Source organism: Cyberlindnera jadinii (genome assembly GCF_001661405.1).
Source record: "Cyberlindnera jadinii NRRL Y-1542 unplaced genomic scaffold CYBJAscaffold_11, whole genome shotgun sequence".
NCBI classification, from domain to species: Eukaryota; Fungi; Ascomycota; class Saccharomycetes; order Phaffomycetales; family Wickerhamomycetaceae; genus Williopsis; species Williopsis jadinii.
The window spans coordinates 49,271-76,940 of NW_017963662.1; the positions used below are offsets into that span (position 1 = coordinate 49,271).

Sequence of the window (27,670 nt, forward strand, 5' to 3'; positions counted from 1 at the left end):
TATGGGTTCTGTACTTGCATCGCCTGCTGCTGATATGGAAAGTGCTGTAATCCATTAGTTGGCGGGTAATGAGTTCCCATCATTGGAACGAAATTAGGCGTGCCCATTGAAACGGCGCCAACCATTGCACCACCGGATCTTCCGTTGTTCATACCCTGAGAGTGTATCTGCTGCTGGTGATGGTGCTGTTGAACTTGTTGTTGTGCAACCTGCTGTTGGATAGGAGGTGCCTGTCCCGCTTTCAGCTGGGCGGCTTCACCCCCAGCAGCCTGGGAACCTCTGCTCTCACCATTAACGTTGGAATTGTCGGACATGACTACTAAAATGGCCTGAACCGCTCTGTGTAAAACCTTCTGTTGAACCCAGCGCCCGGTATCAAAGTCTCAGTCCCTCCCACCTTTCTCAATTAGATCAAACGGGAAAGAGAAAAAAGAACTCGAAGGGAGGAGAAAAAAAATTCCCAAAGGGTAACCAGAGTTATGAGGAAAATAGGCAAAACACAACGAAAGAAAATGAGCAAAAGAAGGCCGTTATAGTATGCGATTTCTCGGGTCTTTCTCTTTGTTTATAACTGTTCTGTAGAACTCGATGTTATAAGAAGGAGGGAATACTATGAGGATATATCAACACAAACGTTTGAGCTTTTTATCCTTTTCCCCTTTTCTTCAATTGAAAAATCAACACCGTGTTTGTGGTTTCCACTGTTTTAATTTTTTTTGTGCGCCCTTCAATTTATTTTGCTGTTTTTTTTCTCGGTCCACAAAAAGAGGCCACAGATCTTTTTTTCTGTTCTCGGGGATGTAAAGATGTTCCCTTTTAGGAAAGGTTATGTAGCGCTGGCGGAGACAGGTGTTATGGCTGGTTATCGATACTGTCTGGGGGGATTGAAGGAGTTATAAGCTGTGATTCGAGTTGTTTGAGCTATAGAGAGCGATTGGGGCTGGATCTGATGTATGCTTGTTGAATTTGGAGGCTTTATCATGTATTGTTTGGAGGATTCTGTCCAGTTGGCCATGACATGCATATGAGTGTTTTATTTTTGTATATAGGGCTAGATTTTTCTTCCTTTCCATAGAAAACCGTACATGTATAGAAGGGCAGCCGATTCTGGACATGTGTATGTTGGAGTAACCTTTCGATGACAGAGACTACGAGGCAATTGGCTCCGTATGACGTGTTCCAACTAATGGTTGTGGGAGATATTCCGCGCTAAGGCACAGAATGAGGACCTTCGCCTGCGGTGTCGATGAGATATGTAGGTAATTTGTCTCTGTGACAACCGTTAAGACTGATGGTCCCAAAGTTGAGTCATTTACACACAACTTCAGCTGGTATAAGCCCCCCATAGCAGCTGGCCTCTCTCTACGCATTGGACGGATTGGGAACTTCAAACGGTAAAATCTAGCCGACAACGATTTACAATGACAGACGAACGTGTGTTTTATTTTGGTTAATAGCCTCATCGGAGCAAAAAACACACAGTTCACATCTCAAATTTTTTCAACGTCTTTCACCGGTATCAGGCAACCACAGCCAATGACACACGGTGGTTCATGGATTCACGTGCTTAAAGCTTCAAGTCCCCGAGCTAGTGGTGCACATTGGTAGCGAAGAATGCTACAGAGCATACAAGGAAGATGCAAAGGAAGATGTGCTACCAGAAGGTATTACTCTTTACATTCCCTTCATTGAATCGCCTATATATACGTCATCTCGACGGTTTTCACTCCAAACCCAGTCCACAGGGGTGCCACATGACCTCCACTAACCCCTTTACTCCATAGCTCCACAAGAAAAGGAGGCATAACCTGAACTACAACACTCGCTCGTCGTATTCGAATGAGTCGAAGAAAACCGTTGAAGTTGCCTGGGAGATAATCTTTTTCTCGTGGAATTAACGAATTACCCGATTGGGTGTTAATCACCCCTTTTTCGGGAACCAGAATTGGAAATTTCTGAATCCCGCAAAACTCACCAAATTTTCCCGCAAAAAAACGTAAATCCATGCAGCACAGCGCATAGTGCACGGCGTAGATTTTCCGCAAGAGAATTTTTCGTGTCCTCTGGTCTCCATGACAACGATGATTACACCTCCTACAATAACAGCATCAACCGTCAACCTGGTTTCGCAAAAAAAGGAGTTGGCTGCCGAGGAGAAGAGCATGTATGTTTTTCCTAGCAAACTTTAACCTTGGTTCACAAGTAACCTCCCCTTCTAATTGCTAAACTTGTATTCACGCCAACAATACACAGGGTTATGAGCACCGTGGCAGAGGGCAAGTCACGTGACATAGCTCATCTGGTAAAGGCACACTGTGTGTGGAAAATTTTCCTTCGGTTGGGTATTAATTATACCTCTGAAGGAAGTGAAAAAAATGCGATGAGCTTCTTCAAGTTGTCATAAAATATCATTCTCTCTCTTCACTCAGACAAAGGTAGAATGGTTGAACTTAACTCAAACCCTGAGATTCTTCTCCGTAAGAGAAAGAACGCTGATAGACTCAGAATCGAAAAGCAGGAGAAAGCTCGCCAGAGACAGGAAGAGCAAAAGAAGAGAAAGGCTGCAAAGAGTAAGAGATTTGTACGTGCTGAGTCCCTTGTTGCAAAGACATTGGCTTCCAGAAGAGAGCAGGAAAGAGTCAAGAGGGTGTCTAAAGTTGAGAGATCAAAGCTTGTGAGTGATGCATCCAACACCAAATCGTACATCTCCAGAGTCGCTCAAGATGGATCAAAATCTAAAGAGATATACTCTGGTAAACCAACTCTTTACTTGATAGTCAGAACCCCAGGCCCAGTAGGTGCAAAGATCCCTTCCAAAGTCCAGAAAGTTCTTCAACTGCTTAGATTGAACAAGATCAACTCTGGTGTCTTTGTGAAGCTCACAGAGACCGTGTACCCATTGTTGAAGCTCCTTTCTCCATACACTGTGATAGGCCAACCTTCTCTGCAAACTGTTAGACAGTTGGTCCAGAAAAGAGCAACCGTCACAGTGAAACAAGCTAACGACGAGGAGCCAAGACAGGTTAAGTTGAACGACAACAACTTGGTTGAGGAGAAGTTGGGAGACGAAGGTATCATTTGTATTGAGGACATCATCCACGAAATTGTCACACTTGGCGACAACTTCAAGACTGTGACCCATTTCCTCGATCCATTTGAGTTGAACAAGGACGTTGTAGGCTATGGCCCATTAGCCAAGTTACGCAAACTGGAGAAGCAGGAGGCAAAGAAGCAGAGAAAGACTTCGAACTCTGGTTCTGCTCCAATCTTGGAGATTGATATTGATGACTTTGTTTCTCAACAGAATTAGTCTCAAATCCAGTTCAAGTCTCATCACTACATCTGCATAAGATATGATAATAGAAAATCTTCGTTTCGTTTAAATACATAATATGTTTGTAACTAGAGTAGCACGTTTTCAAGCCAAGATCTTCTTGACGGCTTCAGCAACAGCATCACCAACCTCGGTGGTTGAGTTTGTTCCCTTCAAGTCACCAGTTCTGATACCAGCATCGAGAACTTGCTTAACAGCAGTCTCAACGGCAACACCTTCCTCGTACAAGTCCAAAGACAACTTCAACATCATTGCAGCAGACAAGATAGTGGCAATTGGGTTCACCTTATTAGCTGGCAAGTCTGGAGCAGATCCATGGCATGGCTCGTACAAACCAAAGGCCTTGTTCGAGTCTGGCAGAGATGCCAAAGAGGCAGATGGCAACAAACCCAGAGAACCTGGAATGACAGATGCCTCATCAGAGATGATATCACCAAACATGTTTGAGGTGATGACTATACCGTTGAGCTGTGTTGGGTTCTTGATGAGGATCATGGCAGCGGAGTCGATCAACTGGTGTTGAACGGTCAATTGTGGGAATTCCTTCTCGATGGTCTCAGTGACAACCTTTCTCCACAATCTAGAGGAGGCCAAGACGTTGGCCTTGTCCAAAGACCAGATTGGCAATGGTGGGTTGTGTTGCAAGGCCATGAATGCAGCCATTCTGGTGATTCTTTGAACCTCTGGAACAGAGTATGTTTCAGTATCGGACGCAACGCCTGAACCGTCATCCTCCTTTCTTTCACCAAAGTAGATACCACCGACAAGCTCTCTGACAACGACAAAGTCCGTGCCCTTGACAACCTCGGCCTTGATTGGAGACAAGTCCAACAAGGACTCGGAGGCAAAGTTACATGGTCTCAAGTTGGCGTAAAGATTCAGCTCTTTTCTGATCTTCAGAAGACCTTGCTCTGGTCTGACAGCACCGGTACCCCATTTTGGACCACCGACAGCACCGAGCAGAACAGCATCAGCCTTCTTGGAGGCCTCCAAGGCATCGTCTGGCAATGGAACACCGGTGGCATCGATAGCAGCTCCTCCAATCAGGTGGTGTTGGAAGTTGAATTTGATCTCCGGCTTCACCTCCTCGATGGCCTTGAGGACCTTGATGGCCTCAGCAGTGATCTCAGTACCGACGTGGTCACCTGGAAGAACGACAATTGTTTTCTCTGGCATGGTTGTGTGAGCTAGTAGCAATGATATTTAACAATGGAGAGAAACAAGCAGAGAATGACAGAGGTGGACGGTGGAAAAATGCGTATGATTCGATAAATTGTCACTCAACGGACTCTCCCAGTGGCCCTTCTCCGGTGCCGGCGCATCACCAGGCTCGGGGGCTCGGGGAGACAGAGAGGGAAGCTCTCCGGTACCGGCGAACTATAAACATCCAGACACCCACGAGGGGTGGGATGCTTCACAAGAGTTGTTATATATAAAGATTATGTATTAAACAACGGTGAATGAACGGACTGGTCTGATCTCTTCTAACTCCACGCACTTCCATAGAGATCCCTTCAGCCTGTTGTCATTGAATCTTTCATAGATTAACGATAATAGCCACCAAACTTCAGAGGTATGGGCTCCTGCAAACGTTTCGCTGGCAGTTTCCAATAGGATCTTTGCCCTTGAGATGGCAGCGAGTTGGTCTCTTTCAGAGATGAACACCGACTCCTTAGCGGTCAACACTAATTGGGCATATCCGACAACGGCAGGGATGGATAGTTTCTCAAGTAAAAGAGCGCTGTCAAACTCTTTGAAGCTCAACTCCGGTCTCTTGTCCAAAGTCAGCAACGCCAACGCAACATGCGAGTCGGAAGTTGGTCTATAACATTTCTCACTCTCGACAATTGCTTCTTCTGCTTCCACTGGAAGGTTCAGCTGGTAGTATATATTAGCAGCAAGGAGCCAAACCTGTTGAAGCTTTTGCTTGATAGCCACTGCTAGTGGGTCAATGGTGATCTGTTGTTGCGCAGTCTTTTCCTTATGATCCTTACGCCCAATGGTTTTGATCTTTTGAATTTTCTGGAGCGTTTGAGTACGTGCCAGTGATAATGAGTGCTTATGAGACTTTTCCGGTGATGGGGCATCTCCATTCGCAACATTGCTCACGATGAAATCGGAATATAGTTTATGGAACAAGGCGAACAGCTCTGGAAGTGAGTCCAGTGCTTGTTCCGGGCCCAATAGTGACTGAATAATAGCCAATTGTGTCATTTTAATCTGAAGGAAAACGTCCCTCAACTGTAATGGGATAGGTGACGTTTCTATGAACTCAGCAACTTCAGACGATAGAAATCCGATAACCTTATAAGCCTCATCTTTATTTTCTTCAATGGACAAGATCAACGCCAACAAATGACATGATTGAAAGTAGATTGATGATGTCTTTGAAACGTTTTGCAACAATGTCTTGACGATTTTGAATGACTCCTTAATATTACCCAAGATTGCCGTGGTTTTGGCATAGTTGAAAACAGCTTCATACTCAGTGTGCAACCAAATCGAGTGCTTAAAATGCTCCAATGCTTTAACAGTTGATGAATTTTCAGAATAGATGTATTCTTCATCGTTTATAAGTGTCCAGGTTGCATTACCCAGAGTATTCCAAACACCAGCAAGGATTTTTCCCAGGGACTCGTCAACAACAACGTTATTTGGCGTGGTTAAGGACTGTGCCACGTCAAACTGAGAGAATTTGTCCAACCCTGCAATTGTGTAGAACTCCTTCAGCAATTCCTCCAATTTAGCCACTCTGTCAGAGAAGTAGCGATAATCCTCAAAGTTCAAGGGTACACGATGTTTTAAACCGTAGTCAAGAACCAGTTTTTGAATTTGAATAATGGACACGATATCCAAATACTTGTGCTTATTCTGTTCATAAAACGCATGGACATATGCCTCGTAAACCTCTAACACGGATTTGAGCTCTCCATAGCTCTTTTCAGCCACCAACGCCCTGATGTACGCTCTCATGAGGATGTGCGATTGGTATGTCTTTGCAATGGCCTGTTCCACCAAGGACTTCACACGGCTTGGAGAAAGAACCGACGACAACGATGCGAGGTCAATCAGTTCCTCCAACTCGTGATTGTTCACTTCATTGGCCTTCGGGAAGCTCGTTGATGCGATCAGCGATTCTGCCCTTTGCACGATGTACAACCTCAACTCCTTCGCATTTTCCTCCGTGAGCAACCCCCTCGAGCTCTGATAGTTGAAGTAGGAGATCACAAAGTTCTTGTGCTTGAGCAGCTTATCGACATCGCCAACAGACGCATACGTGAAATTGTCATAGAACGCATCGTAGATCAACGTCAACCATCTGGTTGTCTCCAGCTCACTAGCAGTTGGCACAGAGGCAAGAGCGTTGATTCCATCAACAAGCGACGACTTGACACGCGCCACGTCACCAAGACCGTTGTACACTGTGAACAGCACGTAGTGCTTCTTATACACCAACGTCTTCCCAAAGCGGTCGGGAGGGAAGGCCTTGACGGATTGCAACAACCCCAGCGCCTCTTCGAACCGTCTGTGCAACACCATCTTGAACGCCAAGTTCGTGGCGGCTAGGGAGTACTCCCAGTTCTTATCGTCGATGCTCTTCACGAAGCAGTCGGACTCCTCCAGCAGCTCGGGCAGCGCCCTTTCCACCATACCGCCCTGCTCCATCAACGGGTCCTCGTGTATCAACACAGCGAGCTTGTGCTCAATGCTCAGCAGCTGGTCCAGCACTGAAGCATTCTCCGCGGGAGAAAGGGCGCTTCGTGGCCAGACACCGAGCGCCCTCTGTTCATCGACCAATGGCAGCTCTCTCACGTTGACCATCGCTGCCGCGCACCGTTTCTGTTCGTTGGCTGTGTGTTTTGATACTGTGAACCTCCCTTCGAAACGCTTCGAAACGCTTTCAGAAGAGCACTTCCAGCGGCTGATTTCATCACGTCCCGCGAATATTTCCCCTTTTGGGAGACACTGCCCGCCAGGGCTCCCAACCGCACGAATCGACACCGCGTTGCAAAACACCCGGACACCAAGGTCATCGTGGCCGCGGTGGGCCGTAAAACTTTTCTCCTCCACCAGGGCATAATGTATACGGTGCCATGGTGGTGTTGTGTTGAGCTGTGGGCTGAGATTGCACCATTGAGCTGATACAGAGCGAGTGGTCTGAGCAGAGTGATGTCGAGACAGGAGATATATTCGCCGGAGGGGCTCCGTATGGATGGGCGTCGTTGGAACGAGCTTCGTCGGTTCCAGTGCCGTATTAATACCCATCCTAACTCTGCAGATGGGTCGAGTTTTGTTGAACAGGGCAATTCGAAGGTGGTTTGTATCGTGGAAGGGCCTATGGAGCCCCCTTCGAGGTCACAGCTGTCAGCCACGGAGGCGACGCTGAACATATCGCTGAACGTGACGCCGTTCTCGTCGATTGACAGGAAGAGAAGAAACAAGAACGAGAGACGAATTCAGGAGATTATCACGAGTCTGAAGAGAACCTTTGAACAGAGCATCATCACGGATAAGTATCCAAGGACGACAATATCCATCACGTGCCATGTACTGACGCTCGATGGTGGGTTGATCAGCGCAGTGACAAATAGCATAACGTTGGCATTGATCGATGCAGGTATTGCAATGTACGACTACATCAGCAGTGTAAGTGCAGGCTTTTATGATAATACGCCATTGCTGGACTTGAACCAGCTGGAGGAGAACGACTTAAGCTACCTCACCATTGGAATCGTCGGTAAAAGTGAGAAATTGGCGTTACTTATACTGGAGAATAAGATCCCACTGGACAAATTAGAAGGCGTATTGGCCATCGCAGTTGCTGGAGGACATAGGATTAGGGATATGATGGATAAGGAAGTGAGAAGACATGGCGAACTTCGACTATCGAAACTTGCAAACAAGTGAATGCTACACACACATGTATATCTATGGTTGAATGCCTATTTGCACTAATTATTACGTAGCCTTTGTTATTTCATTCTTGATCATCTTTCTGCCACGGGAGAAGATCCCCTTGGCACCTTTGGCAAAACTGTGAGCAGTTTGGGAGGTCTCCTGAATGACACGTCTCTTGTGTAGCAATGAGCCCATATTGGTATGTCTTCTGCTGAAGTTCGACGCCTCTGCATACGCCTTCTTAACGTGAGATGTATTGCTACTCTTGTAGCTAACAACTTCCACTTTATCCAGTGCGTGCGATATCCAGATCTCCAGCCCAGTATCAATGTTTGCCTCTTCTTCACGTGCCCTTTGATACTGTTTGATCCTCTGTTTTGGGTCTGTTAAAGACGCAATAGTTTTGACATTATAACTCACAGGCTTGGTCTTACCAAGCTCGCGTTGTTGGACAGCTGGTTGCTGAGGAGGCTCTTCCTCATGATCTTCCGTTGTTAGACTTGAAGTGGACAGATGCTCTTTGAAGAAGTCTGTATTTGACGATGACAGCGTATCAATTGGGATATGAATCGGTAACACAGTATCTGATGGAGTCGTATAGACCCCTTCTTTCAAGCTCTGAGATGGGGGTTGCACCTCAAAAGACGATTCCATCTCAGACAGCATAGACATGTTTCTACCTTGAGAACCGGATACAGAGAGATGGTTTGAATCATTGGTGACAACAGGGGCAATAGAGCTTGTATCTTCGACAATTTCGCCCATTGAATTTCTCGTATAAGTATCCAGTTTTGGTAGAGGTGGGATCACCGCACTGTCATTGATGAATTGGTCTCTATAGCTCTCAGTATTTGGTCTCCAGTGTCCCATGTTTATCGACAACGCAGAGTTTAACTGACCATCGGCTTCAGGCTGCTGCGACTGGGACTGGGACTGTGAATGGGACAGCTGTGGTTGTTGTTTCTGCTGCTGTTCCATGTCAAGATCTCTTGTAGACCCTGCTACTGATTGGACTTCGGATATCTGAAAGCTTCTGTTGGTCAAACTCGGGGTACGATCACTCAGCTTTGAAGACCTATGCTCACTCAGGGAGTAGCTTCCAGTAGATAACGAGCCTGAAGACCTGGATCTCGATTTAGCCAGTTCCAAGTGATCACGGCTTTGATCCTCATCTGCGTACTCATCAAAGTAATCACTCACGGAGGAATAGAACTGCGAATCCCTGTTCTCCTTTGGAACGTCTAGGGAATCATCAACATAGTAATGCTCTACATTACTCTGTTCGGCATCTTCATCCATTGGAATTGGCGAGTTGATCAAATCGCTCAAGTAGGCATGTTCTTCCAAGTTTGCCGGTATACTGTCAGAATTTGGAATGGTTGCAGAGGTGAAGCCACCTTCAGCCTCTGCCTGATCTCTGGTGATCTCTCTTATGGAGGAGCCCTTACTTTGGACGTTTGAGTCATTGATGTGTAGTGTGTCTGTATCTGAGACATCGTAGTGCTCAGCACTTGTTTCTGCTGATGATTCTGCTACTGGCTCATGAACTGGTTCCACGATAATCGGTATATCGGTGGTACGAGCATTGTCAGCTTCAGCTTCTTGAGGTTGATCTTCCACCTCGTTGGTGTCGGACTCGAGAGGACGTGTAACCTCAAAGCTCTCCTTTTCAGGTGATTTGATAAATTCTGAACGGAAATGACTCTGCTTTGGCACATAGTCATCGTATTCGTCATCACCATCGTTATAGGCGTCTTCATCGTCATTATTGTTATTAACATCATCATCGTTTCCATCATTAGTCTCTTCCTCTTCCTTCTGTTCGCTCACAGGCCCAGCATTGTGACTAGGCAGACTCCCACCACTCTTGATAGTTTCAGCGTCATGGGAGGTCGCTCCCTCCACCGTCGATTCCTCATGTGCCTGTTTTTGAGCCTCCATCATCGCCATGAACTCCTCTTCAGTCTCAGGCATCTCGCTTGGGAAAGGCTCAAAGGCGCTGGTTGCAACGTTGGGGTCGTAGTAAAAGTCCTCATCGGTATGTGCTGGCACATGTTGAGCGTCTTCTGCGCCTTTATCCTCCAAATCGTCGGAATGGAACGAATCCTCCTCCAAGATGTAGCCCTCCTGGGTATCCTCTTCAACACCAAGCGCAGGTTGGTAGTGCGAAGCAGCCACAGGCTGGTAGTCGTCGTCGTAATCACCCTCACTCTTCTTCTCATCAACACTGTCGCGTGGTTTTTGTTGATCCAGTTCCATCGCGTCGAACTTCGCCTTCAGAGTCATCTCCGGTGTCTTGGTGACTTCCTCGTTGTACGTTGCCACCTGCTCTCGCTCTTGATCCTGCTCCTGCTCCTGCTCCTCTTCTCGTTGCTCGTCAAACTCATCATCACTCCTAGTTGTTCCATCATTAGCATACGGGTACTCAATACACACAATCACCAACGCAGTGGCATACTCACCAATCATCGCCGTCGTAGTTCGCATTCGACGCCTTGGTCCATCTCGTCGATGTGTGTCTATGGACTTCTTCCCCTGGCATTGTTGTGTTCCACGTAGTTCGCCAACGGGTGTTGATGTGCTTGTCCCGTGTCCCTTTGTCCTGTGTCTTGTGTGCCTTTGCTTTGGGAGCTTTGCAAAACGGGACAATAACCCAGACATCCGGGAGGGCCCGAAAACAAAACAGACGGCTTGAGGCCGGGTAATGAGGACACTGGTGGGAGGCATGGTCGGAAAACACACAATATCCGAGGGCAGCACGTGATACTGGTGCTTAGTGTCCGGGTGTATAGGTGTCCGGGTTTATGGGTGTCCGGGTGTAAGCCACACCTCATAATCATCAGCAGATCCTTGCATACTTTATGTACTTTCCACCTTTGTATTAATCAACCCATAAGCCCATACGTTTCTGGCAAACGAGCGTATAAAAAGGTAACTATTCCCACCAGTCTTTGGATGAAACTGATCTCCTTCAGGAGAATGAAATATCTGCTGGTCATACTATCAATCATCGTTCTCTACATGTCCATCAATCATCATTTTAGCAAACTAACAAAAGAGGATCCCTCAGAGGAGAGTACAGATATGAAACCACCCGTTGTTGTCGTTGGTTCCGGATTGGCTGGACTGTCGTCTGCATATACACTGCTATTGCGCAACGTTCCAGTTGTTTTGCTGGAGAAAGGTGAAAAGTTTGGTGGTAATTCCATGAAGGCATCTTCAGGCATCAACGGAATGCATACTGAGACGCAGAAGCTGAAGGGCATCGAGGACTCGTTCGAGGTCTTCTACAACGACACCATCAACAGTGCCAAGCACGTCGGTGACAAGGATCTCCAGAGAGTCCTCGTCAACGACAGTACGAAGGCAATTGACTGGCTGAAGACGAGCATTGGTGTTCCCTTGAACGTTGTGAACAGACTTGGTGGCCATTCTCAAACGAGAACCCATAGATCTGAGGGTGTGCCACCTGGGTTTGAAATCATTTCCAAGCTGCTGGCAAAGGTCAAGGAGCAACCTGGGGTTGAGCTTCATAACGGTGCCAAACTCACGGGCTTAGATATCGTCGATAACAAAGTGAAAGGTGTGAAGTATCTGAATGTGACCAGCGGTGAAGAGTCCACGATCAAGACTTCAAACGTTGTCATTGCAACAGGTGGATTTGGCTATTCGAAGGAATTGCTAAGCAAATACACACCTCATTACGTTGATTTCCCAACGACAAATGATAAGAACACTCAAGGTGAAGGCCAAGTCATATTGGAGAATGCCGGTGGTGAATTGATCGACATGGAATACGTCCAAATCCATCCTACTGGCTTCATAAAGAAGGATGACCCTCAGAGCAACTGGAAGTTCCTCGCAGCTGAGTCCCTAAGAGGCATTGGTGGTATTCTGCTCAACGCCAAATTCGACAGATTCGTCAACGAATTGGACACGAGAGACGCTGTGAGCAAGGCAATCTTGGCCCAAGAGGGCAAAAAGGCATACCTGGTCTTGAGCGATGATATGTACAAGGACTTCAAGTTCCAAATCGACTTCTACAAGAAGATGAACCTCATTGAAGAGACCACTCTATCGGAGAAGTTCGGCGACGACAGTGCAAAGGTTATAGAACTCCTGAGGGAATATTCCAATGGCTCAGAGGACCAGTTTGGACGTAAGTTCAAGCAGCACGTGTTCCCTGACGTCTCTCCTGATACCACTTTGTACATTGGTGAAGTGACACCCGTGGTGCACTTCACAATGGGAGGTGTTAAGATCGACATCAACGGTGAAGTCCTCAACAAAGATGGCGTGCCAATTGAAGGCTTATACGCTGCTGGCGAGGTCAGCGGAGGTGTCCATGGCAAGAACAGGCTTGGTGGAAACTCCCTCTTGGAGTGTGTTGTGTTTGGAACAAGGGCTGGCGAGCAGATTGCTGAGAAGTACAAGCTTTGAAGAGCCCTTGTGAATGCCATTATATAGAACATACCTATCTATACACATGCTTTAGTCAACTTTGGTAGATTTGTGCAAGTCCTCGCCCACTGTGTGGAACTCTCTGTTGAAATTCAGCAGTCCACCGGTCTTTTCATCGGTCTTGTTCAGAACCTCGTCAACTTTGGCTATCCACACTTCATGATCTTGCACCTGTAGGCTCTTCACCTTTGAACAGATCATAATTCTCTCAACTTTGGTCAAGATGGGCAAGGAACAGCCCGTGGCCTTGTCATATATCTCATATTCCTCTGTCGAGAGATGTTTAAACGGTTCAAACGGTACGTACTCTCCAAGTGAGTCGTCATAATGCCTGTTGCGTGCAAACAGCCTTGCTAACTCACAGCTGTACTGTGTAGGCGTGAGTATATGAAGGGCAAACTTCTCGTACGCATGGAGATACGTGGACGTCAGAGACGGCTTCATCAGGTTGAACTGCACCATTGGATCAGGGTTTATGGAAAGTGACGTGACGCTCGACAGCGTCACACCTTTATACACCGGGGAGGAGGTCTGTGATGAAGCAGCCGTGAGGATCATGACATGAGAAGCGATGGAGGACATCGCCTCTCGGAACTGAGCATGTGTGTCGGTGGACACGGATCTTCGTAGCAGCTTGTTTAGCATCATCTGGAGGCCTGTTGGTGTTGATCTGCCACGATTCAGAGGTGGAAATGTTGAAGAATTTTCCACTATGTATATATGTCCCGGGGAAGCATTGGGCGATGAGGGAGTAAATGGATAGAACGGTTTGACGGTGTTGCGGGAGGAAATTGAAGGAGATGCTCGAGGAGATGGTAGTAGAGGCTGGTGGCACTCGGCAGCCAGGGAGAATATACCAATTGAGGCGTTGTGAGCCGGCGTTGTGAGCCAGCGTAGCGGAGAGCTTCAGGTGTGCTGTATTTAATACCGCTTACATAAGCAAACTGCTATATAGGTAACACCTTCACTTCAGTTTACTTCAATCTTCACCAAGTCCAGTGGCTCCTGTGGAGCCACCTGGTGTTACTGGACACATCTACCACGCTCGTGCAATCCCCGATGCGCTATATACCAAGGGCCCCGTTGCTGAGGTCCCCTGTGATGGAACTCAGCAACAGATGGGAGAAGAAGATGCCGTCAATTAAGCCAACTATGCCACCTAAGAACCCATTTCTCAGGGCCTTGAGCTCGCCGTTGAGGGTGGATAGGAGCACAAAGCTCATCAAGGTCCCCAGAGACCTGCTGATGACCTTTTCTACTTTCAAAAACCGTGAAGATGGCAAGCTATGGCTGATTCCCAATGTCGAGGGGTTCAAGAGTGGGTTGAGCAATGGATATGGTCCTAATGATTATAGTTGGCTGAGCAGGATGAAGGCGAAGAAGTGGGTATCGCTAGCGAGTCTGGAGCTATTGTCGAACTCTTCGAATATAACGAATATCCAGGACGTCAATTGGAATGAGAGAAACCCGGAGTTGATCAATGAGCTGTACTGTAAGGTGATCTCACAGTGTGATTACACTGTGATTGACGACACCCTACCGATGAGAATCGTCTGTGACGAGCACCACGGTCTGCTAACTGTTTCGAAAGACCTCATCATCGTCAATTTGGACAAGGTTGATCTTGACATTGGCCAATTCAAACAGTTAAAGCAAGAATTGGATGGTCAAATTCTACAAAATTCCAAAGCTATTGATGCTATATTGAAGTTTATCGCTTATAACCGGCACAGGCCTATTTAGTTCTCTGCTTTTTATTATTGAACCTTTCATTGATGACCTCGTACGACTCGTGTAGTTCCCTCTTGTCCAAAGGAACGTATTGCGCCATCACTCTACCCTTGCCATCTCCCAAGTTGATTCTGATTGCATTGTTACTGTGCTTTGACTCTGCACGGAACTTTTCAAGCATCATTGTTGATATCTGTGAACGTATCTGCAATTCCAGCCAATTGGAGTATATCGTGGTGTTTGTACGGTCGTTCTTGGTGCCCTCAATGGCTTCAATCCACTCCATCTCCGGGAATTTGCAATCATAAAGCACCAAGGGCAAGTCAGATGCCATCTCGAACACAGGCTTTGTTGGGAACGTATGTGAAACGTCCAATAGCTCTCTAACAACTCCTGGAGACTCGAGTCCTTGTCCAACCAAGAACAACACCGCAACCATGTTTCTGACCTGATGCCACAGGAAGGCACTGCCTTCCAGGTCGAAGCAGTAGAATCCATTGTTCAACTCCAGGATTCTCGATTGCAACATGGTTCTCTTATAGTTGGTGATCTGTTTGGAGCCATCAAGTTTACAGAAGTTCCGGAAGTCGTGCTCACCGACATAGTGGTGCGCAGCCTCCTCCATCTTTGCAATGTCGAGTCTCTCTCCATGGAAGATATACTTGTAATGTCTTGATATACAGCTGAACCTTGCGTCGAATCCTTCCACTGGACGGAGGCATATGGAATGAATCTTGATATCCTTTGGCAGTAGACAATTCAAAATGTTCAGGTAGTCGATCTCTCTGGGGTCGTTGGACTTCACGCCCTGCTCTTCCTGTGTCAGATTGCTTCTCACTCTGAGCGAAATCACCTGGTTCATGGCACTAACACCTCTATCAGTTCGACCACATCGACTGAATTCGCAGCCCTGAGGGTTAGAAGCATCAGAGATCAGCCGGCATTGCTCCAACGCTTGCAGAATCACTCCCTCCACAGTGGGCAGCGGAGTCGGGTCCTTCTGTACTGCCAGGCCGTTGTAGTTCCACCCCAAGTAGCTGAACCTCAGTGCAATCTTTCTAGTTGAATATTTGGAGAAATCTATAGGTCTCTGGCCCTTCGACTTCTGTTTATGGAACTTCGGCGCAGATGAGCCACTTTGTTGAATAGTCTTCTCCAATTGCACAATCCTTTCAATCAAGGCCTCTCTAGTCCAGTCGACATACTTTGAGCCCATCTTCAGCATCGTTTTCAAGTGGTTAATCGGTGATTTCGATAGTGATTTATGTCTCGTGAATTTTTCACTGCGCTTCTCGAGAGCCTGCTAAAAAAATTTTTTTTAGCAGAGGCCTTGGGAAGCTCATCGCATCTCTTCGCCTAAGCTGAGACACAATTAAGCCAGGGAAGATCAGCACAGAGAAACACACACAAGGAGGCTGAGGATGTCTAAGTCACTTGATTGGAAAGAGCTCAAGAACCTGTCTGATTGGCTGAAAGATGCCATTGATTCGATGGGATTTGAGCAGATGACACCGGTTCAGGCTTCCACGATCCCACTGTTCTCGAGAAACAAGGACGTTGTTGTTGAAGCCGTGACCGGGTCTGGTAAGACGTTGTCGTTTGTTATACCGATCCTGAATAGAATCAGCGCACAGAAGGATAGAAAGGAGCTGTTTGGCCTTGTCGTTGCGCCAACTAGGGAGCTGGCGTTACAGATTGAAAAGGTGTTTGATAGTGTGTTGAAGTTTAACCCCAAGGAGGACATAACGGTCCAGACCGTTGTCGGGGGTGTACAGACGCTGACTGAGGACGTTAGAGAGTTCAAGAGATCCAAGCCTGATGTTGTTGTTGGGACTCCTGGTCGTTTGGAGCAGTTCTTTGGCAAGGTGATACCCAAATCAGTGGAGGTGCTCGTCCTTGATGAAGCAGACCGTCTGTTGGACTTGAACTACCAAAAGGAGATGGACTTCATCTTTACTTCCCTACCTAAGCAGAAGAGAGTTGGACTGTTCAGTGCTACGATGCTCTCTGAGGTGGCAACTCAAAACTTGCACAGAACAGGCTTGAGAAACCCGGTCAGAATCGTTGTCAACGCAAAGGGCCATAAACCAAAGACCCTTCAGTTGAACTACACAGTCACTGAACCAATGGACAAGCTGATGAAGCTATTAATGATCCTGAACAAGTACCATTTCCAGAAGAGCATAGTCTACTTCCCAACGTGTGTTTCAGTGGAGTACTTCTACGCTCTTCTGAGACATTTGACACATCACTACCAGCTCGAACTCTCCTTCTTTTCATTGCATGGCAAGCTGAAATCACAGGCAAGAATCAGAACCATGGATAAGTTCGACAAGTCTGTTGAGGCCAAGTCCGTTCTCATGACCACGGACGTTGCTGCTAGGGGCATCGACGTTGCCAATGTTGACCTGGTTGTTCAATTCGACCCTCCACAAGACCCTGACATGTTCGTCCATAGATGTGGTAGGGCTGGTAGGGCAAATAGACAAGGTCAAGCAATCACACTGTTGAATGAAGGCAGAGAAGAAGATTACGTTGAACTGCTAGAAGTAAAGGGTATCGAACTGGATGAATTGAAAGTTGAGGACTCCTCTTTCGGAGATTTCCACCGCGTTGTTAAGGATTGGATGCTGAAGGATAGATCAAGACATGATAAGGCTGTTCGAAGCTACGTCAGTTTTATCAGGTACTACTCTAAGCACACAGCAACTTCCATCTTTAGACTGAAGGAGCTGGACTACCTGGGTGTGGCGAAGAGTTATGGCCTCCTAAGACTCCCAAAGATGCCAGAGATCAACGGCGACTCCTTCCCCAAAGATGGGTTCCTCGACACTTCCATCAACTTCAGAGAGTATTCGTACTTGGACGAGGCTCAGGAGGCAAAGAGGCTGGAGGAACAGGCAATAGAAGACAAGAAGCTACAAAATAAAGAAAAGAGGAAAGAGAAACGTGAAAATAAAACAAAAACAACATCAGATAATACAGCTTGGTCCAAATCAAAGTCAAACAAACAGGATAGAAGTGACAGATTCCAACAGTCTCAAACCGCAAAACGGAGAAGAGATTTGGAGTTGGTTGAAGATGACGGTGAAGAAGACGATTCAAGCAAAGATTGGAAAGAACTAATAACACAGAGTAAACAGGAAAAGAGATTGAAGAAATCTGGTCAACAGGTGATGGGAGACTTTGACGGTCTTTAGAAAAACCACCTCAGTGGAAGTAGTTTATACAAAACTCCGGCTCTGGGAAGTCAATTGCATTAAACAAGTCATCTTTGGATCTGAGGTTCGAATATTTCGTATCGCATAGTTCGTTTAGCTTGTCAAAGCCCTTATCGAGCGCATCCCATGATTCAGTACCAATGGTCAGGAAGCTCGAATAGAATCCCGTAAAGTCAATCTCCTCACCTTGATAGTCAAATTTCAATTCAAATGCATTGATCTTGCCCTCACGATGACGTTTTAATATATGCAATATGATCTTCGCACGGTTTTGCAAACGCCAAAGCTGAACATATTGCTGTAAAACAGGGAATTTGTTTAACTCTTCAATGATGCTCAAGAAGAATTTGAGTAAAGATGAGTAAGGAGTTTTAAAATACTCAAATCTCAATAGGAAACTTTGCAGATGTTTTAGCAATCTCTCCAAAAGTTTAAATATGAATTCAAAGAGATAAAACTCATAGCCAGATTTGAAATAGTTGTTGTAATTTTTCAAAACGTCCAGCGATTCTTGAAATGAGTTATAGCACACTTGTTGATACTCATTAATGAATTTCACTACTTCACCTTTTGGAGCATCTGGGTAGTTTTCATAATGCAACATAACAACGGCAAGAACGTTGGCCTTTGTCATGTTGTGCAAGATAGAATTCATCAGACGACTGATTTTCTCGGCATAGTTATAACTAATTTCATTCTTGTTTTCGTTAAAGCTTCCAAATTGTTGGTCAAATACTTCATCATACTCTTTTAACAACTTGCACACAGTTCCAACACTTAGCTTGTGGTGCGGCTTATGTAAAGAGCTGACCAAGTGCCTAGCAGATTTGAACACCTCAACTTGTTTTTCATAGTTGATGTTGATTGACTTCATAAAGATCTTGCCTATACCCACCCCAGCTTCTGAAAGTTTCACATTGAAAAAATCCTCCGTAAGGAAAATTGGCAGTCCGTGTTGTATACAGACGGAGAAGTAATAGACATAGATGTAGTACCAGATATGCTTTAAATTCTCCTCGTCGCCAATTTCGCCATCAATATTCAAATTTAACTGAAGTGCCAACGCCATCAATGTCGAAGGACTCAAGTTCAATGGTGTAACGCCGTCAAAAGAGATTGTCGAAAGAAGTACCTTCATTAGAGTGAGTTTCAACCTAGTTTCATCGCTGACGTTGAACTTCGTAATTGTGTTGAAGAATAGATCAATGTATAGCTCTAACTCATGTGATGGTTTGCAGCTCTTCAGCAGATAGTCAGAAGATTTGTCCAATCTTGTCGTCGTCAAGAGACAAATTTGCATGATTCTAACGACAAACATCAACTTCAAACAGATTACCAAATCTTCGTTATTATCAAGAGATATGTTAAATTTGGTATCAGCTTCAGGTGACTCAGGTGGACCAATCACACGTGCTAAGTCCTTGGTAAATTTTTTCTCCTCAAGTGTAGGACAAAAAGGTTGTGCGATATCGAGAAAGAACCTCTCCACCAGCAACCAGACAATCTTGTTCTTCGGTAAAACTTCTTCAATTTTTTTGATGAATTCAACCAAGCTTTGAGGTTCTCTGTAAAATCTTTCGATTTCGTAGCTAGGATTCTGAACCAGTCGAGTAAACCTGTTCGATGGCGGAGCTCTTGGTATGGCATCAAGTTTCATGAGGTAAAAGTAAAAGATCGAATAGATCTTATCCCTCTTCAAGAGGGAATTGTTTTCCAAGAGACCATTACACTCCAACTTCACCTTTTTCATTTGTGGACAAATCATGTTGTGGAAATCGATAAGTTCATATGGTTTGAACAAGGATGGATCAATGACGCTTTCCGGTTCCACCTCAATTCTTTGACGCTTATTTGGAGAAAGAATATGCGGTTCCTGGTTGCTGATAGGTGGAAGATGTGACTGAAAAGGTGGACGATGTGGAAATGGACCCATAACATCTGGGAATGGAGGTACTGGCCTTAAAGGTTCGACAAGTTCACCCGGTGTGCGGGACTGTGCGGTATAGCTTGGCAGCTGATTTGGGCCAGGTGGGAAAGAGTTCCAATAATCCATCATAACAGGTCCACCGTAACCCATCGGTGGTTGACCTGCCATTGGATACATACCAGGAGTCGGTATTCCCATTGGGGGCCCACTTGCGAACGGTCTTGAGTCGTACATCGGAGGAGGTGGAGGTGGAGAATTTAGTGGCACTCCTTGTGGAGGGAAACCATGGTTCATGGGATGTTGAGCTTGAGCTTGTGCTTGTGGCCCATGTTGGTACTGAAACTGTGGATATTGGTTTGGCAACGGTTGACTCTGCGATTGTTGGTGCATAACACCACTGTGTTTCATGTCCATGATGGACATTGATTGGTGAGTACCGAGAGAAGGGGTGCGTGGATCGTCATTCTGATCCCACCCTCCAAAGTTTTCCTCATAATGACACAGATGACTTGCATTGGACTTCTTACAAGAAGTACAAGCCGGCTTCAAACGATCACACTAGAAAGCAAACCCATGTTAGTACCCTCATCTTGTAATGCTTCAAAATAAAAGTATGTACCCTCCTCCACCCGGAATTAAGCCACTTAAAAACAGTAAACAAGCGGAGTAAAATTTTGGGGACATGGGAAGGATATAAACTCACCCTAATCTTTCGCTTTCTGCAAACTGTACAAACAACAGGTTTCCTATTCCTCTTACGTGGTTCCATTACTTGATTCCTTGAATATTTCAATTGACCAGAAGTTCGTCAAAAGAGAGGGGTCGGCCAAAAATTCTTCTTCAAAACTTCGAAAAACCCTGTGAGTGAGGTGAAATCCCTTACATAAGCAATTAGTCATCAGACATATCTTCTCCTGGTGTTAATATAATAGCTATAATAATAATTATGATTATAATAACTTAGTGATAATGATAAGACAACGATTTGAGGTATAGCTCTCACTGGTTTTAACAAAAACAAAACAAAACAAACAAACAAACACATCAAGAAAATAATAAAATGTTAACAGTTCATTGCGACGAACTCAATAGTCTCTTCATCAATTTGGCATTCTCCTCTTCCAGTTTGGTACATCCAGTTTGCATCTTTTCGATCTCTTTGGTAAACTCACCCAATAATCCATTTCTTTTGTCGTTACGGATCTGTCTGGATGTTATTCTTGCAGTCAGATCGCTCTTGTAGAGCGAGTCCAACTCCTTCTCAACTTTGGATAGTTCCGTTGAAAACTTGTCAGCCTTGTTCTGAAGCCTATCCCTCTTGGAGGTCAAGTTGTCCAAATCAACATTCAAATCAGAAAGTCTTGTACGTTTGGTATCCACGCGACCATTATACGTGTTCTTGAAATTCTGGAAATTCCTCAACTGTTGTTCGAACTTCCTCTTTTCAACGATGTATACTTCGTAAACTTCCGTCTCCTGGGTTTCAATTTGGGCAAGCTCATTTTCAACTTTTGACACGTCTTCTTCAGCTTGTTTAACAGAGGTTCTCAACATGGAAACTTTGTTCCAATTCTTGAGATCATTATTATCACTACTGCTTATCCGGCTCTTCAACTTGTCAATCTCCTGCTTATATGAGTTTAGCTTCTTGCTGATCTCTTTACGTTGCTTCTTTAACTTCACTCTCTCCTGATTGAGATTGTCAGTAGTGGTGATTAAGCTCTCTTGGAGTGTAACTAAAGGAGATAGAACCTTGCTGCTTGTGCTTTTAGCAGTAGAGATATTGTTCCCATCTTTGTCAACAGTACTAACAATCAAATCGTCAATAAGATACTTTTTCTTATTGCCAAACTCATCCTTTTCCTCGATGATAAATTGGACATCGTATTGAGAGAGTGGAGTCAACCCACCAACAATGAAATATTCCTCATCGTTGTGGTCACCTCTCGAAACCTGATACCAGATGATCCCGTTCACTCTGATGATGATATCACCATGGTTATAGTTTTTCAACTGGAAGCTGATGAGCGTTTCCCCAATGTAGTCAACAAAGATTAGGATTCTATTCCTCTTAAAGCATTGGTCAAAATTGGCAAAGACATAATCGTCATACTTGTTGATATAATCGGAGAGGATCAAGGAATTATCATCTCCTTTGTTTGCCTCGACTTCACCAGAATAGATATCCTTACGAAGTGACATCGCCTTCAAGGTAGCAACAAAACACCATATAGGTTGGATACCTTTCAGTGAGCTTTTAGCTCTTGAAAATATAGCAGAACAGAATACAACAAAATTCCCAGCAACTATATTTCGACTAGATAATGCATCTGAAGGTTCTGTCTCTGGATATGAGGCAGGTGTTTCCATGGAGTAGTCATTTTCATCCCAGAGAACAAGCTTCGTGTCGGCTTGCTCTTGAGATACCTCCACCGAAACAATCTTGAACTCCCTTGTTCGATCTTTTACAAGCACGGGATGTATCGTTTGGATGTGCAAATCGGAATGCAACAGTGCAAATTGGTTGATTGATCTTGAAAAAAAGTTATTTTTGAAGATGCTTGTGAATGAAATCAGAATGATATGGATAGAGAGCATGAGATTGAGAACATCGATCAAAAACTTGAAACATAGGTAAAATACTTCTCTATAGGTGTTGTATGAGTAAAATTGGAGATACTTTTGTTGCCAATGGGCATAACTTGAAAACAGTGTTGAAAAAAACTGAAACAGATGAGAGTTCGAAGTGGATAGATGTGGGAACAGCGAATGCTGTGACGTTATACTGAACCCGAATTGTTGGAGTATGTACAGAGAAGCCATCCCAAACAATTTATCAGAGGTCAACGCTATAGACATCGCCAATATCACTGAGATCCAATCACCTCCACATAGGCTTGCCGATAAGATCGCCTTCGAAAGCACAAGTGCCACTTTGGTCATCAGCGGACCTGTAAGCTTCAAAACAATGCACAGAAACACATCTGAGACGATGATCAGTACAAACGCTGACAAGTAGCTACCGCTGTGTTCGTCTTCTTGCTGCTGCTGCTGCTGCTGCTGCTGTTGCTGTTGTTGCTGTTGTTGCGCTTGCTCAGACTGTTGCTGTTTACGCGATGATGCGGTCACTGTGGACATTGCGTGTGGGTTACCATTGAGCAACAACCTTGACGTTAGAGAGACCGCCCACCTCGTCCCCATTGAGGCCAATGTATACAACGCCAGCAGAGCGCCGCTGAACATGGGCGGCAACGCTAGCAACACCATCAACAGCGCCACCGTATCCTTTAAGGAGTAGTTCGGTATTATAGGCACCAAGTCCATCTCTCACCACACACAGGCTCTGCCCCAGTTTCTATCTCTGTATCTCTTTGTCTTCTTCCAGATCAACAAGAGTTATGAATGTGCAGAAAAAAAAAACCACACGTAGTAGAAGAAGAGGAATCGAAGGAATGGTCCAAACAAACGGTCTGTGTGTTGTATACAAAACTTCCTTCCTCTTTGACTTTGTTTGTGTTGATCTCAGCAAGTTGAGCCTCTCGTAAGGGGTTTGTCTTTGGAAGAGCTCTTTCTGTGTAGTTTTAAATAGTCTTGCGAAAGTAAACAATGATCGATATTAGCGCTATTTTTTTCACTTTTCTGTGTGTGGAAAAATTACATAGTGTAGAAATGAAACGTGATGACTCACGTGATCAGAATTTAGACTATGGTATATTGCCAACATCTTACAACTATCAAATGGGGAAGGGGAGATGACTTACCCTTTCTGGAATAATCACTACATGTGTCCTCTTGAGACTGCAGGAGGAAGCATACTGGCTAGGCAGCAATGGCTTGCAAAGGGTGCTGTATCGTAGCCTCAAAAACATTCTTCAACTGAAGACACAGGGTGTTTGGAAAAGAAACTCTGAGAACTCTTGTTGAAGTCCCAGAAAACTCTATATCAGAGAAGAATGGACAAAGGCGAATACCAACGTCTCTTGTATTGGGCATATTTGACTAGAAGCATGGTTGTATAGACAAAATTTGCTGGCATTTCAGAGAAATAATGACAACGATATCGGGCTTTCCCACGGTAGAGAGTGCAATCTGCATACCCTTGCATAAATGTCTCAGTGATGGTCCAGTAGTCATGTACAAACCTCAAAAAGTAGTTGAGTTGCTGGGGATATGGGACGTTTCCAGTGGTTACTGTGTTGCTATTTGGAAAAGTTTTATAAAAGATTTAGAAGTCGAAAGATTCTGTGAAATGATATCAACTAGTAGAGAGGAAGCGGACGCTCAGGGTGTGTGTGTTTTACGCCTTCTTTCTTTCTCTCTTTCTGGCCTTCACTGCACATCAGTCAACCTCGTACTACCATACCAACAAGTTATGAGACCTACTGCTAATAAAAGACAGCGTGGCGTTAACTCGACACCTCCTTCTGCAGGGTATCGAAAGAGTTCGAAGATCTCAAGGCTGTTCGTAGCTACAACTCCCAATGGCATGTCAAAAAGGTCAAGATTGCCGGAACCTCTGCGGTTGGACTCTTTAACTCCACCACCAACTGTGGAGAGACAGCGTTTGAGCCATATAAGTCCTACGCAGCAAATCACAAAGCTCATAGATGGATCTTCATCGCCGGCATCCACCTTGGACTCTCCGACTCCTATGCAAAGACCGTCAAAGAACTATATGAAGGAGCAGTGTGGGTTTTGTGAGGAATTGATGGTGATGAGGCTTTCCACTGAAAAGGTCTTGGAATTGAGCTGTAACCACAAGTGCCATTACAACTGTTATAGAGTTCTTTTAAACAAAGATGACATCACTGACCTGCCAATATGCTCACTATGTGGAGTCAAGTCAAAACCAGTTGATGATGCAATTCTCGAAGAGATGTATTCAGAGATCTTGATAAACCAAAATACAGAAGATTTTGGTTTCGAAGAGCAATTTGATAGTATCACACCAATTGTGGATACTGTTTTACCTCAAATACCACCACAGTCAGGATTCAAGTCAAAATTCCTGAATTGGGCAATCCCCATGACACCCTTGGATAAAATGACTGACCAGTTGAACTCATCCGGGTTTCATCCAACCTGTGACTACTATACTTCCAACAATCCATTTACACCATCAACCGTGTCAACGCCAACGTTCATACCAAGCTGGTCCAAACAAGCCTCTCCATCAGTCATTGCAGATGACTTGTTGAAACCACAAGTTTCAATTGTTGGCGAATTTAACAAACATACTATCAACAATACTGTATCAAGCTATACCATTTCACATTTGGTCAATATCTTTACAAATGAAATCGAGGAAGAAAAGACCAGCGAGGACTTCAAGTTGAGATCCGATATACATAACAAGGTGATTTCAATTTTCAAAGAGAGAATTGTTGATCTTAAGGGCATAGACTTGGACAAGCTACCCCCGTTGACAATCTTTGATCAATTTGAAATTTCAATCGACGGTGAGTCTTGGGAAACAGTCAATGGATTCGTCTTTACTTCGACTTTGATATTGGTACACGAATCATTCAGTACAATTGTAGGTTCGGTGTTACTAAGGGATCACTTCACTAACTCTGTTCTTCAGCATGGTGATTTGACCTTATTCTTCTCCACAATGACTTTACCAGAGCTACAAATAAGATCCAGCAACCAAGTTGTGATGTCCAAATGGGATGACTTTTTTGCCTACAAGCTGAAGCGAAATGGTCAAATTCCTTTGATTCAGATGAGCACTAATAATTGGTGCTTGGTAGATGATGGAACTTTGGATATTCCTGAAGATGCCAGAAAATTCAACAGGCTAACAGAGAAGGGCCTGGACTTGCCCTTCAACATTATGAAACAAGTTCTTCCTGCACCAAAAAGGCTACCACTGAATCTTATTGTCAGTGTAACCCTATGTAACACCACGCCCACGTCCAATGAAGAGTACGACAGGGACATCAAGCACTGCTTACGCCTGATACTTGCCCACTTAGAACCACAGGATAGATTTGGACTTGTGGTTCTAGGTAGATCAGGCGAAAGAGAGCCTGTTCCTGCAGCTTCTACTTTCTACGGCATGACTTCTTCTTCGTGGAGTGGTTGGGAAGAAATCATTGAAGACCTGGAGAGTTATGCCTCTGGAACACGTTGCGAGATGTCTAGCGTTGTGAGGAGTTTGAAGAAGCTGTGTATTGTGGTTCCAGAACTGTGTGATGAAGGTGTCATAAAGAAGCTTGTTCTCATACGATGTGCTGATGCCCTTGATGTTTTTACTCCTGATGACTTCCAGTGGATCATGGATAAAGGTTTTAGTCTCTGTGACTGTCTTGTCTCTGAGCACTACGATGAGACGACGGATTCTTTGGTTCAACTGATACACAATGAACACCGCTACCAGTACCAACTGGCCAGGTACCGAGATTTCAGCCAATTCCACTCCAAGGTCACCAACATGGTTGAACATTTCCAAAAGGTCTATACCAGCGATTTCCAATTGACAATGGAGATCGAAGAGTCATCACCATTTGCATTTGCACAAGTTGAAAGCCATGGAGATATGTGCACGCCACAGGATCCACACCATTTAACTATAAGCTTAAAGGACCTGGAAGATGGGTATTACCATAATTCCAGATTCGACATCGCCATTGACACTAAGAAACTGTGTGAATCGTATCCATTGGTGAAGAACGCCTACCATGATGTATCCATCTTGAAATGGCAGTACAAATGGAGAGGTAAAACGGTTACTAAAGAGCTCAGTGTCACGCTCGGGATCAGTAATGCTGATAACACGAGCTCCACCTCGCCTGTGGATAGAAGCTTCACCGGCACTAGAAGCTCGAGTTATATGGATATTCCTCTTCTGCCACCTTTGTCCAGTTTCAAAGACTCATTGTACATCAAAAAGCAGGTTGAATTGTTAGTCATCGAGACGCTTACACAGAACAACATGAGCGTTCACGAACTGATTTCCATGATCTTTGGGCTGATACGGGGCTGCTCAACCAACCATGTAATGTTCTTCAAACATTCGAGATTCAACAAGTTCAAGAACTTTAGCATGTATATGGATCAACTTCTCAGCCAACTAGGCGCAATTGAAGACGAGACTTCTAGGAAAGACATCTTATACAGTTTGAAATTTCGGGAGGAGGTATAGCTTCTTAATATGTACACCTAATGAAAACAGTTGATTGGTTTAGCTGACTGACGTAGGCTTGCGAGATCAAGCAGCTGTGGCTTCAGGGTCCTTCTTCTTCTTCTTCTTCTCCTCAACTTGCTCCACTTTGATGTCATTGAGCCCCTTTTCCTTCAACAAGGACGTGATGTATGCTTCAACCTGATCACCAACGTCACCTTGAACAACAATCTCCTCCTTCTTATCTGCGCCCTTTGTGACAGAGCAGCCAGTAGCAAACTTCGAAGCAAACGTCTTTGCCAGCTTCTTCATGTCAATATCAAACACCTCCAAACCTGAGATGGCGATGGCATGTTTTCTCTTGGTTCTCTCGATTCTCTTCAACGTCACTTTGGACTCCAACTTCTTCTTCAACTCCCTCTCCTGCTTGGCCTCTTCCTTGGCCTGTTTCTTCTGTAAGTCCTTCTCAATCTTCTCCTGCTTCTCTACACTGAGTGTGGAGGTGGCGTTCGCCAGGGCCTCCTCGGAATATAATTGGTTGAACAACTCCGGATCCTCTTCCTCTAACCATAGTTTGCACTTCTTGAAGGACCCACCAAACTCACAGTACTCTGGAGGGAACGAACAGACACCACAGTAAAGCACGTCTTTTGGTTTAATCTTTGTTTTTTATTCAGGTTAGTTGCATTGTTCATGGCAATGGCCTTCCCAGGGTCGGCTACTCACCTCAACTTCAGCCATTGTAAATATGAATACGATTCTAATTAGTCTACGGTGGAGATTGTGCGTGGGTTCAGTAGGAAAAAGTGTCGACACCCATAAAATTTTCAAAGGTGTTGATGATGATTGCCGGGAGCTTATACCGTAGCGATGACTACGAAAAGGCCCATATTTGGCGAAATCATAATGGATAGAGAAGATTACGGACCGGGGTTGAGTCGACAGGACACGCTCTGGTGAGTACATACACC

The 27,670-nt window shown here is 45.0% G+C and overlaps 15 protein-coding genes across 15 annotated transcripts in view; 5 read left to right on the forward strand and 10 right to left on the reverse strand.

Moving 5' to 3' along the window:
• RFX1 (Rfx1p) overlaps positions 1-314 on the reverse strand; it is a gene marked incomplete at both ends in the record, with an annotated part of 2,439 nt that extends 2,125 nt beyond the window's left edge. The window contains one exon of the mRNA XM_020213770.1: positions 15-314. Coding sequence (XP_020069306.1) covers positions 15-314 — 300 coding nt within the window. The remainder of the gene's footprint in view (positions 1-14) is intronic.
• A 1,758-nt stretch (positions 315-2,072) lies between these two features.
• RLP7 (Rlp7p) lies at positions 2,073-3,389 on the forward strand (the record flags this gene model as incomplete). Its single annotated transcript, XM_020217387.1, has 3 exons — positions 2,073-2,164; positions 2,254-2,315; positions 2,430-3,389. The coding sequence occupies 3 exons, from the start codon at positions 2,073-2,075 to the stop codon at positions 3,308-3,310; spliced, it is 1,035 nt and encodes a 344-aa protein (XP_020069307.1). The 3' UTR covers positions 3,311-3,389.
• Positions 3,390-3,418: 29 nt separating this feature from the next.
• Positions 3,419-4,510, reverse strand: LEU2 (3-isopropylmalate dehydrogenase; the record flags this gene model as incomplete). The annotated part of the gene is made up of 1 exon (XM_020216541.1): positions 3,419-4,510. One exon carries the CDS (start codon positions 4,508-4,510, stop codon positions 3,419-3,421), a length of 1,092 nt encoding a protein of 363 aa, XP_020069308.1.
• On the reverse strand, positions 4,296-7,171 carry YPP1 (Ypp1p). The gene has a single exon (XM_020215434.1). It carries the CDS (start codon positions 7,154-7,156, stop codon positions 4,781-4,783), a length of 2,376 nt encoding a protein of 791 aa, XP_020069309.1. The 5' UTR covers positions 7,157-7,171; the 3' UTR covers positions 4,296-4,780.
• Positions 7,172-7,441: 270 nt separating this feature from the next.
• Positions 7,442-8,290, forward strand: SKI6 (exosome non-catalytic core subunit SKI6). Its single transcript, XM_020215435.1, has one exon. It carries the CDS (start codon positions 7,544-7,546, stop codon positions 8,240-8,242), a length of 699 nt encoding a protein of 232 aa, XP_020069310.1. The 5' UTR covers positions 7,442-7,543; the 3' UTR covers positions 8,243-8,290.
• FYV8 (Fyv8p) lies at positions 7,948-11,005 on the reverse strand. The gene has a single exon (XM_020216977.1). The coding sequence runs from the start codon at positions 10,958-10,960 to the stop codon at positions 8,294-8,296; it is 2,667 nt and encodes an 888-aa protein (XP_020069311.1). The 5' UTR covers positions 10,961-11,005; the 3' UTR covers positions 7,948-8,293.
• A 128-nt stretch (positions 11,006-11,133) lies between these two features.
• Positions 11,134-12,853, forward strand: FRD1 (fumarate reductase). Its single transcript, XM_020215436.1, has one exon. It carries the CDS (start codon positions 11,255-11,257, stop codon positions 12,671-12,673), a length of 1,419 nt encoding a protein of 472 aa, XP_020069312.1. The 5' UTR covers positions 11,134-11,254; the 3' UTR covers positions 12,674-12,853.
• On the reverse strand, positions 12,725-13,276 carry CYBJADRAFT_174137 (flavin reductase family protein; the record flags this gene model as incomplete). Its single annotated transcript, XM_020216542.1, has 1 exon — positions 12,725-13,276. One exon carries the CDS (start codon positions 13,274-13,276, stop codon positions 12,725-12,727), a length of 552 nt encoding a protein of 183 aa, XP_020069313.1.
• Positions 13,277-14,429: 1,153 nt separating this feature from the next.
• On the reverse strand, positions 14,430-15,641 carry DEG1 (pseudouridine synthase DEG1; the record flags this gene model as incomplete). Its single annotated transcript, XM_020216907.1, has 1 exon — positions 14,430-15,641. One exon carries the CDS (start codon positions 15,639-15,641, stop codon positions 14,430-14,432), a length of 1,212 nt encoding a protein of 403 aa, XP_020069314.1.
• A 150-nt stretch (positions 15,642-15,791) lies between these two features.
• SPB4 (ATP-dependent RNA helicase SPB4) lies at positions 15,792-18,119 on the forward strand. Its single transcript, XM_020215437.1, has one exon. The coding sequence runs from the start codon at positions 15,847-15,849 to the stop codon at positions 17,623-17,625; it is 1,779 nt and encodes a 592-aa protein (XP_020069315.1). The 5' UTR covers positions 15,792-15,846; the 3' UTR covers positions 17,626-18,119.
• On the reverse strand, positions 17,631-20,162 carry CYBJADRAFT_19150 (uncharacterized protein). Its single transcript, XM_020217404.1, has one exon. It carries the CDS (start codon positions 19,994-19,996, stop codon positions 17,636-17,638), a length of 2,361 nt encoding a protein of 786 aa, XP_020069316.1. The 5' UTR covers positions 19,997-20,162; the 3' UTR covers positions 17,631-17,635.
• Positions 20,113-20,351, reverse strand: CYBJADRAFT_191076 (uncharacterized protein). Its single transcript, XM_020217388.1, has one exon. The coding sequence runs from the start codon at positions 20,340-20,342 to the stop codon at positions 20,127-20,129; it is 216 nt and encodes a 71-aa protein (XP_020069317.1). The 5' UTR covers positions 20,343-20,351; the 3' UTR covers positions 20,113-20,126.
• Positions 20,352-20,536: 185 nt separating this feature from the next.
• Positions 20,537-23,143, reverse strand: NNF2 (Nnf2p). Its single transcript, XM_020215438.1, has one exon. The coding sequence runs from the start codon at positions 22,895-22,897 to the stop codon at positions 20,645-20,647; it is 2,253 nt and encodes a 750-aa protein (XP_020069318.1). The 5' UTR covers positions 22,898-23,143; the 3' UTR covers positions 20,537-20,644.
• Positions 23,144-25,297: 2,154 nt separating this feature from the next.
• Positions 25,298-27,179, forward strand: CYBJADRAFT_168601 (uncharacterized protein; the record flags this gene model as incomplete). Its single annotated transcript, XM_020215439.1, has 1 exon — positions 25,298-27,179. A coding segment is annotated over one exon (1,423 nt), but the record flags the coding sequence as incomplete, so codon positions are not given.
• Positions 26,787-27,359, reverse strand: TMA22 (Tma22p; the record flags this gene model as incomplete). The annotated part of the gene is made up of 1 exon (XM_020212876.1): positions 26,787-27,359. A coding segment is annotated over one exon (573 nt), but the record flags the coding sequence as incomplete, so codon positions are not given.
• Positions 27,360-27,670: the final 311 nt, after the last annotated feature.